Below are 18,854 nucleotides of genomic sequence, written 5' to 3'. Positions count from 1 at the left end.
CGCATATGAAATGATGGAGAGGGTACTTATGATATGAAGAGGGGGTACACATGATTTCACTAAAATGCAAAGATAGAAAGGGTGGGGGGTGGGGGGGGGACTCTTGGTAGGACTTTTTTTATCACCTTTGTAGTAGTGGTGGTCACTCCCTCCTCCTGTCATTGGCTGCCTGTGCGTTTATAGCCCAGCAGCCTTAGTGCGCTCAGCTTCACACTCAGTGTTTTTCACTCAATTCTGATCCTGGAAACACTTTACGAATGTCAATCACTTCTCTTTACTGGACGAGTTTGCTTTAACAGACTTTTTTCTTTCTTTCTTTTTCTTTCTTTTTCTTTTTTTTTTTTTTAAGTTTATCCTTCGTGCAGTGTCGCCTCTGCGGGCTTTTCCCAACACTCCCAGTAGGACAGAGATGAGCAGTCCTGATGCGGGCTACGCCAGCGACGATCAGACCCAGGCAAGGTGTAGTAGTGCGATGTCAGTCATGATGCCTGGAATGGGACACTGTCAGTGGGCCGATCCGATCAGTCCCATCGGGGACACCAAAGTGAAAAACGAGCCGTCCGGATCTGGGAGTCAGAACCGCGGGAAGAGCGAGCCGAGGATCCGGAGACCAATGAACGCGTTCATGGTTTGGGCCAAAGATGAGCGCAAGAGACTGGCTCAGCAGAACCCGGACCTGCACAATGCAGAGCTCAGCAAAATGTTGGGTGAGTGCAATATTATGTAGACAATATGTTCACAGTTTATATACATGTATATATATATAGTGCACTTTCAATATTATATATAATATATTATATAAACTGTGTACTGTTTGGGCATCTTTTTAAAGTTACTATATGTCTGCTGTAGATTGATCCTTTAAAACACCCTAAAATGGTAATATGCTATTTCTATGTGCATGTATATCTGACATTTTTGCATAATAATAATAATAATAATAAATGTAGAAAAAGTATATATACGACTTCTCACTGACGTGCACTCTCCTCTAAACCTGCAGGTAAATCATGGAAAGCCCTTCCTGTCCCAGAGAAGCAGCCCTTTGTGGAGGAGGCAGAGCGACTGAGGGTCCAGCACATGCAGGATCACCCCAACTACAAGTACCGGCCCCGACGCAGGAAGCAGGTGAAGAGGATTAAAAGGTTGGACTCTGGTTTTCTGATGCACAGCGTATCCGAGCACCAGTCCGCCTCCATGCAGGGTGACGGCAGAATGTGTGTGGACGGCCTGGGCCACGGTTACCACGAGCATGGCTTCCAGGTTCCCTCTCAGCCTCTGAGTCACTATCGAGATGCTCAGCAGGCCCTCGGGGGCTCGCCGTACGAGTCCTACAGCCTTCCCACCCCTGACACCTCCCCTCTGGACGCTGTGGAGTCCGACTCCATGTTCTTTTCTCCACATCCACAGGAGGACATCCACATGATGACTTCGTACTCTTACCACTCGCAGGCTGCTGACTATCAAGCACAGGAAACCTTGACCAACCACCACCACCACAGTAACCCCAACCCCATCCTTCAGCGGCACGCACCCCCAGAGCAGACCTCTCAGACCCTCTCAGCTCCCACCTACTGCCCCAACCCCCTGACCATGTATTACACCCAACACTGCAGCCACCCCAAACGCCACCCAGGTGGAGCAGGGCAGCTCTCACCACCTCCTGACCCCCACCATCACTCCACAGACGGCGTGGAGCAGATGCACCACTCAGAGCTGTTGGCAGAGGTGGACCGCAGCGAGTTCGAGCAGTATCTGAGCTCCACGTCTGGGCGCGTCGACATGTCGGGTTTGGCATATGGGCCACATGAGACTGGCATACAGGGACCTGAGAACCTCATATCATCAGTGCTGTCAGACGCCAGCACAGCCGTGTATTACTGTAGCTTCAACAACTCCTAACCTCATGATCTGACCTCAAACCTCTGTGGCTAGAAATGGACAAGACTTTTGATTACCACTGTTTTCCATTACTACTGATACCAAAATTTGAATGCAGCTTTTAGGCCTATTTGTACTTAATAAAGCCATATACAATTTTTTTTTTTAATGAACACTGGATTTAGGTTGTTTTTTTTTTTTTTCTTTCTTTCTTTGTATTCTTGCAGGGAATTATTACTTATTGCATCTTGTGATGATGGATATTGTTGTTGTAAAGTCACTATTTTAAAGCTGATGTAAATACTGAATGTGTTTTTTATACTTTTGCACTTTTTCAAATAAAACATTTCAACGACTTTTTTTGTGTCTCGTAGTTAATATTCATTCAACATAGCATAGAAGAAGCTAAATAAATCTTCAAATATACTGCTTTTTAAATTAGATTTTTTTTTTTTAATTTTGTCAAATAAAACCTTGAAAAATTTGCCTTTAAAATATTTCAGCATGAGTCAAAGTTCTCCTGTGGCATGCAGCTGTTTATATAGATGATCTAAGCCTGTTTTTCCTACAACTCAGAGCTCTACGGGCTTCCAGCTGCAGTTGTTCACCTGGAAGAGGAGGGCAGCGACCCGGCTTCCTGGCCCGGCCCTTGTGGAGTTCATCTCAGTATCTGAGTTACACACGGCGCCTTGTTTTCATAGTTTAGGCTCCAGAAATCCTCTCTGGGAATGATTTGATGGCTTCTGATTAATTAAATCAATGGCACGGACTCCTGCACCTTTTTTTTTTTTTTAAATAAACGAATAAATGAATAAACAAATGGCAGCATGTTGTTTGGTGTATTTGTACACCCGGATAGAAGCTTCACTTTGCTGTCAATCCTCCAGCTGTGCACAATACTGAAGCAATGACATCAGTCTGTATTTCTGTGTGCATGTTGAACGCCTCTAATATGTCTATAACCAACTGTTGCGTCACCACAATTTCAAGCTTTCAGGTAAAAAATCTTTAAGAAATGAAAGCGTTACGTCCTTTGAGTTGAATCCGGTGTATTTATAACCCAGAAAGATTCCCGTTTTAAAAATAGAGCTTTTCCCCCATTTTTTAAAGGAAGAGGTTCTTCTTGAAAGAGGTCAATCACCCTGACCTCACTATCCACATTTAGCACTTCAGAGGAAACATGTTGCAGAGGTGTGTTTATTTGTGTGCTCAGTTCATGCTGAATGTTTTAAACAATTCTCTTATGCAGACGCACATTTTGGAGCTCAAGGTAAATACTGCTCGTTCTTCCCACGCTAATCACGAATGATGTCAACTCGGGCTTCTTTTGGTGACGCGTTCTCTGAGTGTTTGTTTGGTCCATGGAAGAAAAAAAAAAAAAAGTTAAAAATAAAACACTTGATGCACATTTGTCCTCCCCCGTCCTCTCTCTTATCTGCCTTCAGGCCTTGCAGGAGAATCCACTGTAATTGTTGTAAATGTGTTTAAATTCAGTCCGCAACTGAGTGGAAGGTTTATCCTCCCTCGAGTTGTTGCTAATGGCTGCATAACAACAGGCTCAGGCCACAATCCCCGAGGCATCAACAAACCAGGTGGGGGGTCACCTGTGCAGATTTAAAGGGGAGACAGACCCCCCATGTCAGTGTGATATGATCTCTGTAGACCGACTGACCTCGAGAAGCTGACGGGATGCTCACAAAGTTGGAAATGTGCTGGACACTTTGTATGAGGTCATTTATTTATTTATGTATATCACTAATGTGAAATAGTTTGATTGATTTAACAAGTATAAAAGGTCAAAATGAATCATTTGACTGTAAAAAACGGTATCTGTGAAAAGTTTCATATGCAGTTCACTCATTTCCTTCCATTTTGTCTCTTTTTTTTAACAGTAGGTTAAGTTTTTATAAAAACGTCCTGAAAACCCTTGCCTGAATTAACGAAACCTCAAATCAACATAGCACTCGCTATTTCGCTTCAAGAAGTTTGTTTTATTTTATTCTATTTTGTTGTTTTTGAAACAGATAACTAACGAAATCATGAGCCCAAGAACCAATGCTCATCTGTTACCAGGGATAAATATTAATACACGGTGGTAATGGGACTGTAAGATACATTGTTATACGTAATATTGTTATGTTAGAGTAAGATTTTCATCGAATAAGATTTTGGTGAAACTATGCAAGAAACAAGGAAATAGGACAGCTCCTTTTACACTATATAACACTTGCTTATTGTGTAAAATATGAATAAACAGACGTGAAAATCTTTTGTCATTTGATCAATCTGAGACCATGTAGGAAAATTGCATATACAGTATGCATGTAGAAATGTCCATTTGTGTGTGTGTGTGTGTGTGTGTGTGTGTGTGTGTGTGTGTGTGTGTGTGTGTGTGTGTGTGTGTGTGTGTGTGTGTGTGTGTGTGTGTGTGTGTGTGTGTGTGTGTGTGTGTCCTGAGGCTTCAGTGTCGACAGTCTGCCGACAGCCACTCAGAGATTACAGCAGCACTGCCGGCTATACATTAACACAGCAGCACTTAATCATGGCACTGCTCTATAAGCTCATCTCAGGTAGCTGCCAACACACACACACACACACACCCACACACACACACACACACACACACACACACACACTGCTGCATCTGTATGTGCAGAAGTTATCATCATTCAGCAGAGAGAATCTATAAAGTTATGAAACTAGTTTGAAAGAAAGTAGTGAAGTTTTTTTTTTTTTTTAATGCATCAAAAAGTTGTGTGACAAAAATTAAAAAAAACAAAAACAAAACTGGCAGACACTTAGAGACAGCCTCAGTGAGGAAACTTTATACTGTCAACTAATTTATTAGCTGAAAGAAAATTAATTCACTCGTGTTTTACTGTAATATTTAACCCATCGGTGTCTTCACTTTTTAACAAATATTGAAAATGTTATCAATGATTTGTACGTCCCTCATAAATACTATTTAGGACAATGACAGGATTGTTATTACACTTTATATATGAGACTGAAATGAGTTGAATTGAAACCTGTTAAAGGCTAAAGCAGTGAATATTTGTATTGTGGTATCTGAATGTATTATAATTGATAATATTGTCATATTTTAGTTCACTTCTGAATTTTTAATGGCACTTTCCACTATGTACCATACGATCATATCAATAATCCTGTAACTATCAGTTCTAATTAAAGGTCAATCCGACACCAAGCAACATTTTGTCTTTAATTTAAATTAAACAGGGTTGATCATATTTAAGGATTACTGGTGCACTCATTATATTGTGTTCCACTGAAATGTGTACATTTGTTTGGTTTCTGGGAAAGCAATAAATAGATGCAGCGAGGGCCCAAACTGATTAAGTCATTGATAGTAGATTGCGAATGCAGCATGTGAGACAGCTGCAGGAGAGGGTGTGTTGCTCGTCTAAAGCAGGGCTGGTTGTTCATAATCCCAGGCATATGCTGTCCCCCTTTTCAGCCTGATCGCTTTTATGGTCCCTGCCAGTCACACCAGCGTCCAGTTGTACTCCCACTAAATATAGTTTCATAGATACAGTCAATCTCCACTCAACACAGTCACTCAATAGTTTATTTTTCTACTGTTTCTTCCACGCTTTGTCACACGCCGAGTTATAAATAGTCATGTTTTTTTTTTGTTTTGTTTTTTTTAAACAAAATAATAAATTACACAATGACCTTCACTGTTTATGCTCAGTTGTCAGCTGCTTTGTTAAAATTCACACAAATGTTTCACATATTAGTTGTATTTTTATTCCAATATTACAATGCAACATTGATCTAGCCACAATCAGGCATGACTCATTTTTCCTCCCTATTGTGTTCAACAAATCTCTTCATTCTTTTATGATCATTTAAACGTGGTTCTCTTCTAAAAGTTGTCTTTATTTAAAAACCTGGTCAAGTTGCTGGAAAATTAGAATGGCTATTTATGAAAAATAAAAGAGAATAGAATCACAATCCTCGTTTAAAACACAAGTTCTAATAAAAATGATTTTGTGTTCATTTAAATGTGGTCCTCTTCAAAAAAAAAAATGTCTATATTTCAAAAACCTGGTCAAGTTGTTGGAATTTGGAATGATTATTTGTGAAAAATAAAAGAGAATAGAATCAAACTCACATTTAAAACAATTTTGTTAAAATTATCCTTAAATTATCTATTAACGTTATACTGTAAACATTTATATATTTAAGTGAGTGCACATACAAGTGTTATAAACACATTATTGTCGTTAAATGGAAAAGAAATGTGTGGTTATGATCAAACGTTGGAACACAAACGATCGGACAGACGCTTGGACCACAAGGACCAGCCGGGAGCCAGGGAACATTTTTCAATCTGGCTAGCACTTTTCTTTTCACAGTCAGGAATTGAGTCAGAGAGCTGAATGGACTCCAGGCCTCTCCTGATCAGCTCAGCGCTCTCCCGTCTTTTGTTTGAATCCCCTCATGGCGCTCGGTACAGTTTTTAGCTCGGTCCAGAAAGGTTGTTGGTATAAGATGATGACTACATCAGCACTCAGCTTCCTCTCAGCTGTGTTTTTTCTTGGGGATGCTGAAAGGTATTGGCAGCGCTCTGCTTTGTATTCCTCATGTCCTTTTTGAGTCTCTTTTGGGGCAGACCTTCCTTCTCAGGAAATATGTAAGGAAAGTGAGTAAGGGAAAGACTCCAGCGCTGAGCCAACACCTCCAATGACTAATTTGGTCAAGAAATAAAATCATTCTGACCACTAGCAGGTAAAAAATGGATAGCACGAATTATTTAATTATAAAAGCACCTTTTAATATGAAGTATATTAGAAAATTAACATTTAAACTTGATAATTGAAGGCAGTGGCTATCCGTACGGTTGCCGTATCAAAATACCGACATTCTATCCGTACACAGCGGCCCTCATTGGCCAGTTTAGGTCACGTGATAAGGTCATTCATTGGCCAGTTTAGGTCACGTGATAAGGTCATTCATTGGCCAGTTTAGGTCACGTGATAAGGTCAGTCATTGGCCAGTTTAGGTCACGTGATAAGGTCAGTCATTGGCCACTTTAGGTCACGTGATAAGGTCAGTCATTGGCCAGTTTAGGTCACGTGATAAGGTCAGTCATTGGCCAGTTTAGGTCACGTGATAAGGTCAGTCATTGGCCAGTTTAGGTCACGTGATAAGGTCAGTCATTGGCCAGTTTAGGTCACGTGATAAGGTCAGTCATTGGCCACTTTAGGTCACGTGAAAAGGTCATTCATTATCTGACTGACCTTATCACGTCTTAGTCACGTGGTCAGTTTAGGTCACGTGACTAAGACTAAACCTAGCAGTAAACCTAACCCTAACCTTAACCCTAAGCCTAAAATTGTTGCGATATAGGGTTATAACCTAAACCTAACCCTAAACCTAAGCCTAACCCTTAAACGCTACGTACGTGTACTTTGGTAAACGTACCAATAGCACTGGGGGTTGTCCGTACGCCAACCGTATGAATAGACACTTTCATAATTAAATGAGAACTGTGGTCTCAAAACAGAGTTTATCACAGATATTAACACGTTGACTGAATAACTGCAGAACAGCATGAAAAAGTGAAACCATGGCATTTTGAAATAGGAGTTTGTTAAAAAGACTTTCAGGGGTTTCTTGTTAACCAACTTCATAGCCTAAATTAGCAAAGAAACACCCACATTAGAGGTACAAATGTAACACATTTAGTTTAAACAAGAATGCTAAACTTTTTTTTTTCTTTTTTAAAAAAAATAATAATAATAATCTTGTGCTATAGTTGGCGAACCAATCTTCTGCCTTAGCAAAAGCTAATTATTGGCTATCATATTTGGTGAGCTAAAAGGGACTTTGATAATAAAAACTGATACATTTAAAATTGCTAGCTAAATTTTATTTATTTTCACAAGTGATAAAAAAGCTAAGGTTATGAAACAATTGGCAAAGTAATAAGGTTGAAGATTTAAACCTGTACATATGGAGAGGATATTTTGAATTACTAGCATTTAATTAAACAAAAAGCTTCTCAACAATGCTACTGTGGATATAAATACAGGTAAAAACATGTTCTGTGTGATTAAAGAGGAAAATGGTAGTGACTGAGTGCAGGTTATGCTAACAGTAGCTAACTAGCTTGTTGTAGGAGACTGGAAGCTAATGTTCTTTAGCTGAGGCACAAGTTCAATGTGTGTACAGTAACAAACAGACTTTCGACAAATACAGTAAAAATATATGGGGTGCCAATTGTAAAGTTGTGCATGCTAAAATAAACAGAAACTTTTTGCAATATTTAGCAACAAACCACGTTTAAAAAAACGTTTGCATTTTTTAATGTTACTTTTGACAAGATTCACAGCAATATTTGTGATATTTCTTTTCTCGTAAAGATAATGTCAATTTTAAATCAAAATCTAAACGTCAAATATTTAATATAAATGTTAAATATAAAGGTTGAATCTAAATGGTAAATCTAAATGTTAGATATGAATGTTAAATATAAACATTAAATGTTAAACCTAAATCTAAAAGGTAAATCTAAATCTAAATGTCAAATCTAATTCTAGATTTAAATGTTAAATCTAAATGTCACGGGTGAAACTAAATATTTAGCTAATTCACCGGAAGTACCAAAACAAAAACTCATTCTAGTGAATTTGCATATTAGCTAAATATTTAGTTTGACCTGTGACATTTACATTTCATATTAATATTTAACATTTACCCCGCGACCCTGATAAACGGGAAAAAGCGGGTGTGAAGATGGATGGATGGATTTAACATTTAGCATTAAACATTTAGATTTAAATATATATTTAACATTTAGATTTAACATTTAGCATTTAGATTTAGATATATATTTAACATTTAGATTTAACATTTAGCATTTAGATTTAGATATATTTAACATTTAGATTTAACATTTAGCATAGATATTTAGCATAGATATTTAACATTGACATTTAACATTGACATTTAACATTGACATTTAACATTGACATTATATTTTCACGAGAGAAAAAATCACAAGTATTGCTGTAAATCTGGTCAAGAATAACAAATCACACAAGTTTTTTTTTTTTAAACTTGGTTTGTTGCTAAATGTTGCAAAAAGTTGCTTTTTATTATTTTAGCATGTGCCACTTTCCAATCGGTGCCCCATGCAAAGATCAATGCATTTCTTTTGTTATTTGCAATGAGCTGAATTGACTATTGTCTGTTGACGTGCTCCCAGTCTTCCAGAGAGCACCTGTTCCTACTTCCTTGCTATGATGAGTCCTGTTTGCTTCATCCATGAAAGATTAGCTGGGAACATCCTCTGTCAGAGAGGAAGCCATGCCACCCCAGTTTGGGAACAACCGGTTGGACTTCCTAAAAAGAAAAATACATTAAAATATGGCCTAAATAAAGCAGGGGGAGTCAGGGTGTCATGACCCGGGTCAACTGCCTTTGTTATCCTTATCTCACTGTCTGTAGGTGACTGTGTGTGTGTGTGAATGTGTTTGAGCGACGATGTCATACCAGTTTTTCTCTATATAATTAATAGGCGATAAATAAAATGTCAGGCAGGTTTTCTTTTAGCTGATTAAAGTTATCATCTCATGTCTGAGCAGATCACACGTGTAGGCCTACAGCACAACAAAGTCTAGACCCATATTTTTCTGTGATGGTATCAATCGGAAAGCAGTCTCTTACACAGGAACAGGATTTGTGCTCATGTTATGGGATTATGAACTTCAAACAAATATCAAACACTTTTCTACTGAAACAGCAAACAGCTCACTTCCAGTTCCCTGTAGAGTGGGTTCCTCCGTCTGCACGTCTGTGGACTCAGTGTGAGGGACCAGTCTGTCCTGTTAGTTATGTCATCATCAACAACACCACTCTCATATAACAATGAATACAATTATATTTATTTATTTTTAATGGTGCAAAATGACATAAATGTGCTGTGTGGATGGATGGGTGGTTGATTTTGTTGTGCTGTAAGATGAAGCCACTAGAGGGCAGCTGTGCACAGCACAACAGGAAGTGCTTTGTGTGTGTTGTTTTTTTTTTTGTTTGTTTGTTTGGTGCAAAATAATCTCTAAATATATATTCCTTTGATAATATAATCACAGTAATTTGTATAAAAATCTACAAAATAATATTTTATGTTGTGTGCAAAATTAACCACAAGGTTTGCAATATGTTAGGCTACTTTTTAAATGTTCTTTGGAGTTTATAGGGTCACCTTTGAGCTATGATATAAAAATGATATGTAAAGAAAAAGATCACCTATAGATTACACAATTTTCTGAAACAGTATTTAGTTTTAATTTCTAAATTCTTATTACTCCCTGTAACATATATGTGAATTTCCCTTTTGGGGGATCAATAAAATCTATTCTATTTTTGTTTTATTATATTTTATTCTATTACATTATATTAAATGTCTTCAGTATACAACAAAAACAAAGGAATTGACCTTGCCATTCCAATACTTTTGGAGGGGACTGTATATAATGTATGTTATTCCAAGTAAATTACCTATTAAAATTCAATTGCAATGGATTCTGTAAATGATTTAATACATTTCTCCAAATATAAATAAAAAATAAATTGTAATCGTGACAGTAAAGGAATTTAGATAAATTGCTGTTATTTATGTTTCTAAATTTGTCACATAAATGGTAAACGGACATGATTTATATAGTGCTTTATTACCACTGAGGTAGTCCCAAAGTGCATTCACACTCACATTAACACATTCAATGGGACAGTATATAAAATATTATAAAATAAACAAAATATTTATTTTGTTTAGTACAAAATAAGCAAAAAATGAAAAAGCAGACATCACACGTGGTTTGGATACATAATAAAAGGTGAAATAAAATGCTCTCCTGTATCTGAGGTTAGTGAGTGCACGTGAGCCTGCAGCCTGTGGAGTCCCACATGGAATCAGGTGAAGTGACGTAGCCCATAATAATCCCTGACAAAGTCCTTCTGTGGTCACGCAGAGGCTGGTATTTTAGGAAGCAACTCCACTCTCACTTTTACCATGGAATGTATGATCACACACCACTGAAAGGGTTTGTTTTGGTCATGTAGTGTATGTCAACATCAACCCAGGGTCAGGTCACATTACGTTATATTTATTTTAATCCATATAGTTTGAAGCAGAACATTCTTACTCTCCATTGCAATAATTACATTTAGTGTTACTCGGTTTGTCATAAATTCAATCAACTAAAAACTAGGGGTGTTTTATTCAGTTGTGGACTACTGTAGATATTATGTTGAAGGTTAAAATGTATGTGACCAATTGCTTAATAATAAATGCTGACTATTGTTCTCTGTTTGTGAAACATCACTTGATCAATTCTTTCTAACATTCCACACTATAAAATAATTAATTACAATTTTTTATTGGAAAAAACAAATGTAATAAAAGTATGTATGATTCATGCCGATATCGTATCGGATCAATATCGATAACGGCCGATATGCAAGGCTTCAATATCGGTATCATATCGGAAATGAAAAAGTTGTATCGGGACATCTCTACTAAAAACTAAAACTAAGTAGTAGCAGTTTTTCTCATTTTTAAGACAATGAAAAATAAATGAATATAGATTAACTCTATGTATAATTTAGAGTTAAAATCCTTTTTTTTTTTAGACAAAACATAGAATTAACATATAAATATATCAGAGTAACAAATCTATTTTATCCTCTCATGTTTTCAACCTAATGATCTGTAAAATGTCGCTTTAATTGACATCTTCTACACCATTAACAGCATTAAAATTCTTTGTCAGACCTAGAAAAAGCACTATACTCAATGTAAAAGTCTGCAAACAGGAAAAAAAAGGATAATTCCAACATTTGAAATTACATCCTCGTTTTCTGCTTGTTTTAAGTTATTTAAGATAAGATACAATAACCTTTATTCGTCCCACAAAAGGGAAATTTGCAGTGTTTCAGCAGCAGTAGATAAATAAAGAGCGTAATAATAAAAAATGGAAGATATATATACACACATAGGCATGGGCCTTTTCTTGATTGTTGCATATTTTTTTTTTTTGGTTTGTTTGACATAAAATTCTATAGAGAACGAGACAGTAAAATGTCACTTGACACTTCCCAGAATTAAAAGCTGGAAGTATTTTAAACATAAAGTCTGATTTTCTACAGCTTTTAACAACAAGAAAATAAAATCCACACTTTTTTCTCCTGTAAAAGGAACGTTTCATGTTAAAGTGTTGGCAGTAAAAATTAGGAGGATAAAAAAACAAAACAAAACAATGATCTAATATTGATGATTTTGAATCGATTCTTAAATTCCCACAGATCAGTTATTTACATTTTTCAAATTGTAAAAAAAAAAACCAGGTGAGTCCTTTTAATTTGGATATTTGAATTACACTGTATACAGTATTGAAGGTGCTGTGAGGTCAAATAATTCAGCAGAAGACTAATAATTGTTAAAAATCGAAAAATCAGATTTTTATCAAATCAATACTTCAAAGAACAGAATCAAATAGAATTGGGAAATTAGGTTGATTAACCACCCCCAGTAAAAATGTTACTGTATGTTTGTAATCTCTATAATAACCATTCAGTTTATGTTAACAGATGCATTTTTTTGCCGTTGCCAAAATGTATGGGGTAAAGTTCGATCTTCATAGCTTTATCAGACCTACAAAGAATATATTTCAATAAATAAACAAATGGAATTTTAATTCATCAAAGGATGAATATGACTAAAATCAATGAGAAAATACTGAATAAAATAAAAACAATCCCGTGATAACAGAACAGTGAAGTGTTCCAGGTTTAACCTACTAATCCAAAACTTTTCTTATCATTTTTATTTTGTTATTATATTTGACTTATACTGTGGTTTTATGGCCTCAAAGTTGTTTACATCCAGTTTGTGACCCTGAATGTGTGGTGGTGGTGGACACGTAGTGCTGCACTGGTCTGGAAAGTCCATATGAGTGGTGGTGTCTCAGAGACTCAGTGACTGTGTCCTAATCAGAGGAAAGTTGTCTGATGCGAGCGCAGGCGGATAAATCACTCCACGCCCTGAGCTGCTATCAGGCCGTCCCGTCAGCAGACTGGCCCTCAGCCCGGGCCCTAGCTCCAAAGCGAACACCCGTGTGGTTTTCCACGCTTTGGTGATGAGGATTGTGCCTGTTGCTGCTGCTGCTGCTGCCTTCAGGGAATAAACGTCTGCATTCTTTGCATATCAGTATTCATATTTCTGTGCAGAGCCTTGGTTGTTGCTTTGCTGCATCAGACTCTGGTTTGCTGTACTTGGTTCACGCTGCTTTGTTCTTATGTTTGATAGCAAACATCATTGTTTCAGTATTTTATTCCCTCTGTCAATAAACTAACTTCTGTTTGTATTTCCGTGTTAGTCATCAATATTGCACAAATAACATATAGCAGTTGTTTGAATTTGTCCTCTTTTCCTCTGATATATTGAAATATATTCCATTGGTATTTCTAGTTTCACCCCAATACAATTATTGAAATGCTGGCCCAAATACAGGTTAATCAACAGTTTGATAATATCAATTTATTATGTAGGTATTTTCCTGCCTATAACCAATTATTAAATATTAATTTGCTGATATGGTTAATATAATTGATTTTACTTTGTGCAATAACAATAAAATTATTCTATTCTATTCTGTATATTACTCTCACAGAAATATGTCACAATTTGAGGTCATCTAATTTGATTTAAAAAATACACCATGTGATGCAGTGGTATTATACTCGATTTGCATGCCCAGGGTCATGGGTTCAAATCCCGGTGAATTTTGATTGCCAGTCAAAGTTTTTTTTTTTTTTTGTTTTTTTTTTTTTTCCTATTTTAGCAAATTATACTATAATAACTTATTTGTTAATATGTGTGTTTATATAAAAATGGGTGAGTTGGTATATACAGTATGTTGGCATAATTTCTACCCCACTCACAACCACCTTCCTCTGCCAATGTTTATGTATTATATTTGCAAATGTTCTTTCCATTTCAAGATTGTTCTAGTTTTGCAGGCAAAAAAAAATAGGCTGTCATATTTTGTGAGCATAATAGCTGACTAAGCTAGAAAAAAAAAAAAAAAAAAAAATCATTAAAAAAAGAATATATGAGATCAAGGATATAAGTTTTGTGACAAACCAAATTAAATTATTTTCCCATTTATAGGAATGAAATGCTATTGTTGAAACAAAGTAATCACACCACTAAGCTTATAACTAGAGCTAATTGGGATCTTTACACTGTCATTTTAATACATCAATATTTTTTTTCGTGCATCATGCTCGAAACTATTTTTTTTTATGCAGCTCAGAATAAATTGTAAACTGATGTATTTTAATAAGAAGTTATGTCCCAAACTATAACTCTTACCCTAACCCTAAATAAAATGTTCTATTTAGTTGTAATTAACGTGACAGTTTTTTGATCCCCTGTAAGATCGTGTTGCTTGTGAACGCAACTCTTTGACTTGAACATTTGTCATAAATGTTTTCTATTTTCATACTACAGGAATATTCAATTCGCTAAAAAATGTTAAGCTAGATGCTAAGAGCTAGTGCTAGCTAAGAGCTAGTGCTAGCTAAGAGCTGGCGTGAGCTAAGAGCTGGCGCGAGCTAAGAGCTGGCGCGAGCTAAGAGCTGGCGCGAGCTAAGAGCTTGTGCTAGCTAAAAGCTAGTGCTAGCTAAGCGCTCGTGCTAACTAAGAGCTAGTGCTAGCTGCATTTGAGTTACTCACCAAAGATATTCAGGTTTTTGGTCACTAATTAACTTTCCTAAACACATTTGCGACATCTATCCAACAACATATGAATTATTTCAGGGAGCAGCAGTTACTTTTAAAAAGAATAACTTTTATTTAACCCATTCATTTTGCGTAAGACTACAGGTCTATGCTTAAGTTAAATTATTGACAGCTTTTAACTTATTGCCTTAGCGTCGGGCTAATCCTACGCTTAGCTTTATGAATTCTAATAATGCTTTAAGAATAAATGTTGCACAATAGCAACATGTGTGTTAGCTACGTTATCTAGCTGTAGCATTAGATAAGTTAATCGTTAAATTAGTCAGAAGTTCTTGTTTCAGCATCATTATAACAAAGGTTATCTTTAATAATTCCTAGCAAACCTACACTTTTCAATTTCATACGCAAACCAGTTGTTTAAATGTGTTGAGTTAAACCAAAGAACAAACATCAAATACTTTCCAGAGATATAAAACATATTGCAGCACTTTTTCAATGCAGTGTATAACAATATGACTTTGCTTTCATTCAACAATTTTTTTGTACATGTCGTAAAATATAAATGAGGCTTATTGTATACATAGTGAAATAACAGTAATTTATACTGCTGTAGTACAGTATACACTCAAACAAGTATTTTTTCACAAATTCACTTTTGTTGTGCCGTGAAGTTACGGAGGTCGCTACTGTCTTTGTGAAAACAACCTTCAAACCCTGTAATGGCCAAGTACTGTGGTCAGTTTTAAATGCAGACTAATTGAATAATGGTGATATTAGTGAACGAGTGGGGCGCGTGGAGTGATTTACCACACAGAGACGCGTGCTTATCTCTCCCTCTGTCCTAGTCAGGAAACACTGGGATGTCACCAGGCAGATTAAAAGCTTGGCACAGCTGATACAGAGGGCTGAAAATGGACGGGGTGGGGACCTCTCACTGCCGTGCTGAAGAACAGGCGCTGGTACTGTGACCTCAGAAGTCCTGCTTTGGCAAGAGTTCCATCAAAATACGGGAAATTAGACGTAGCATGTGGAACATCAATGGATTGTTTAACACTATAGACATATACTTGTCTGAAATGGTGCCAAGCCACGTTATATCTTCCTGTCTCTCAAGGGGAAAGTCACATTCCTTTACTGCCCATTATTTGATCAATTTTTAGGGACCGGAGCGGGAAGTGAGACGTCAAAAAGTTACAGAATGTACATATTTGCAAGATCAGCGGATTTAACTTCTAATTAAAGTGAACGTTTAAAATGGTTTTTGGTCGCGGAGCAGCTGCATCCCTTTTAATTCAATTCTTCACAGCTGCCATGCTCTGAATTTTAACCCATTATCAGGGCTAAAAAAATGGCGTGGGTGCTTTATTTATTTGCTTCTCGGGCCAATCGTGGCCGCACATCAGAGCAAACTGTTTTTATTTCCTATGAAGCCACTGATGTACATGTGACCTTTGGAGCAGGAGCTGAGTGAAGCTGGCAGAGACTCTTCGCTCGCTTAAATTGAGACAATATCCAGACCGAGGAGGTGTTTGATCGGAGCACAGTGGGACAGATCTGGAGGAGCAGCTGCACAGAGGGAACAGGGACAAATATAGAAAGGGGACAAGGGCCAAAACATATCACACATTTTTTCCCATTAACAACATAGGTTTGAATCTCACTTGGCGCCAATTAGTTTGTGGTATAGACGGAAAGGCTTTAAAAATAGTGCGGCAGGGGTTGCAATGTACCCTGAGTGCAGGGACAGACATCTTGGCCATGTCGGCGTGTGATATCACATGTAATAATGGGTGGGTGTTACTCTCGTGTTCAAACCTGAGATTGCATTCAGAGAGACATAGTCAGAGGTTTTGCTTTGCTGAATCAGTCAATCAATCAATTTATTAACAAATGAACAGAAATGAATCAACAAGGTCATATCATGTCAGGCACTCATCATAATTCACACTAGCACCACATTTTGGGCCCTGGGTACAAACCAAGTTACTGTATGTCACTGTTTTTTATAAGCTTTCTTTTTTCTTCACAATAACCTAATGATTCCATATCTATTGTTTGTATTTTATAAATCCATTCAACTATATTTTTAATCTGGTTAATAAAAGGTAAATATAGAATGCTTAGAATCACGCGGACACTGTGGCCACCAACTTAAAGCTGATATCTGGAGTTTCTGAGAAATCTATGTTTATGTATGATTCTTTTGAAACCCATAAAAATACCTATCTAGTCTTTTACTATGGTCTACTGCCGGTGGTCATTCATATGCATTAATGTATATAAGTCCTATAGACCCCTATACAAATGGAAATGATCGCGGGCTGCACCCAGCCAATAGGCTACAACTTCCTGTTTTTGAGACTGTCAATCAAAGTGAATGAGGAAATGTGCACGGAAACAAAGTCGCACGTCACAACAGCAAACCGGTAAATATGATTTTGGTTCTTACCGGACCCATAGACCTTAATCAGTGCGACCCGATGCGACCTTGTTATGTTCCGCAGTGTGCGTGCTGAAAAGTAGAGGCGTGGCTTCGGGTAGATTGCAGAGGCAGGGGGAGGAGGTAGAGCTGTTGAGAGCGGGACATCGAGACGTCCTAACAGAGCAGCAAAATTTCGTTTTCAAAATAATTATTTTAAATCATTTTGATTCCAATTAAGGTTTGATGGGCATCTATCCAGCATTCAAATGCACATAGTTAATTTCAATCAAAAATAATACTGTATATTGCCTAAAAAAGATATGAGTTTTAAAGCTCACCTCTGAAGAATTTTGTAAGCAGTTGCGTTGCCTCATTTCACCTTCTCTCACTCTCCTCTTTTTTCCTTGCAGTTTTGGCCTGGTTTTCCTTTCTTGAGGAAAGACACGGTTTCCTGCTGCTGTCTATCTGCCGCTCCTTGTCACATCCAAACGTGGGTCGAACCATTTGTACTGTTTTAAAGGGGATGGTAGCTAGGGCCCTGCAGCATGATTAGTAGTTTTTAGTCCTTTTCATTCCAATATAAATAGTCTAAAAATATTTAAAATGCCTTGTCGTACATATATAAAACAGACATCTGAGGGCCCCCTCTGCCCTGGGTACTCAGAGCCTCAGGTTTGGTTGACTCCAGCCCTGATTGTAATTCTTCTTAGTATTTTATCCAGTGTTGTTATCTGGTATCTCCTCCCCTTTGGCTGGCACATGGCCCATGTGTCTTCTTTATTATGATACATAAGACATTTGTGAGTGTCAGGGTCAAAAACATGAGCTCATCAAGAGATAAAGACATACACATGCAGGAAGAAATTCAAAAAGTTATATCTAACAATTGTCTTTTCATTAGAAGATGCTTTACATATAGAAATCAAACGATGAGTTATTTATTCATTATTTACTGCTGATTTAAAGCAATATGAATTATGTATAAGATTATTAATTGATTTCATCATTTAGAGGTTTATTGTGCCTGCATATTTCATTTATTTGGTATATGTATATGAGTTGTTTGATGTATATTAAGTTTAGTATTTAAAATACAATTATTTTTATTTGTTAATGATTTCGATTTTGTGCATTTTGCTCTCAAACTGTCTTTTACTGATATTCTGACTGTCCTATGAGGTTGTATACAGTATATCTGATTTGTCTCATTGATTACATACATGCTTTTGTTGTTATATTTAGAATACGTTGAAATCAGATGTTTTGAAACTTTGTCCTTGTCCCCGAAAATAGGCTTTGAAAAACGTTGGCCTGACTGAGAATATATTTTATCAACGGGATTATTAATAAGGAAACTGGCTTGTAATCGGAGGGTCACTGGTTTGAGTCTCACCTGGACCATCACTGTGGGATGCTGAGCAAGTCCCTTAGCCCTGACTGCTCCCTGGGTGCTACACCGTGGCTGCCCACTGCATGCTCAGGGATGGGTTAAATGCAGAGAACAAATGTTGTGTATGTAGCTGTACATATATGACAATAAAGTGTATTCTAAAAAAAAAAAAAGGGATATATAGAATTTAAAAAATAAAAAACCATGGCTAATAATTTAAATCAACAAATAGTGGTGAAAAAAGTGTTCAAATCAGCAGCTGGTTTGTTGTAATTCTATAAGTTGTGTGACATTTGTGGCAATTACCTGCTCTGGGATGTGCTTGCTGTATAAACTGGTCTGTAATGTTTGCTTGGCTCTTATCTCTGCAGCAGGGCTGGAAT

General features: G+C 37.0%; 1 protein-coding gene across 1 annotated transcript; it reads left to right on the top strand.

Annotated features, from left to right (window-relative positions):
• Positions 1-409: 409 nt before the first annotated feature.
• Positions 410-2,051, top strand: sox17 (SRY-box transcription factor 17). The gene is made up of 2 exons (XM_028434566.1): positions 410-707; positions 1,004-2,051. The coding sequence occupies exons 1-2, from the start codon at positions 410-412 to the stop codon at positions 1,900-1,902; spliced, it is 1,197 nt and encodes a 398-aa protein (XP_028290367.1). The 3' UTR covers positions 1,903-2,051.
• Positions 2,052-18,854: the final 16,803 nt, after the last annotated feature.

Source organism: Gouania willdenowi, chromosome 20 (genome assembly GCF_900634775.1).
Source record: "Gouania willdenowi chromosome 20, fGouWil2.1, whole genome shotgun sequence".
NCBI lineage: Eukaryota > Metazoa > Chordata > Actinopteri > Blenniiformes > Gobiesocidae > Gouania > Gouania willdenowi.
The sequence above is the reverse complement of the archived record's forward strand: the minus strand, read 5'-3'. Positions and strand labels throughout refer to the sequence as shown.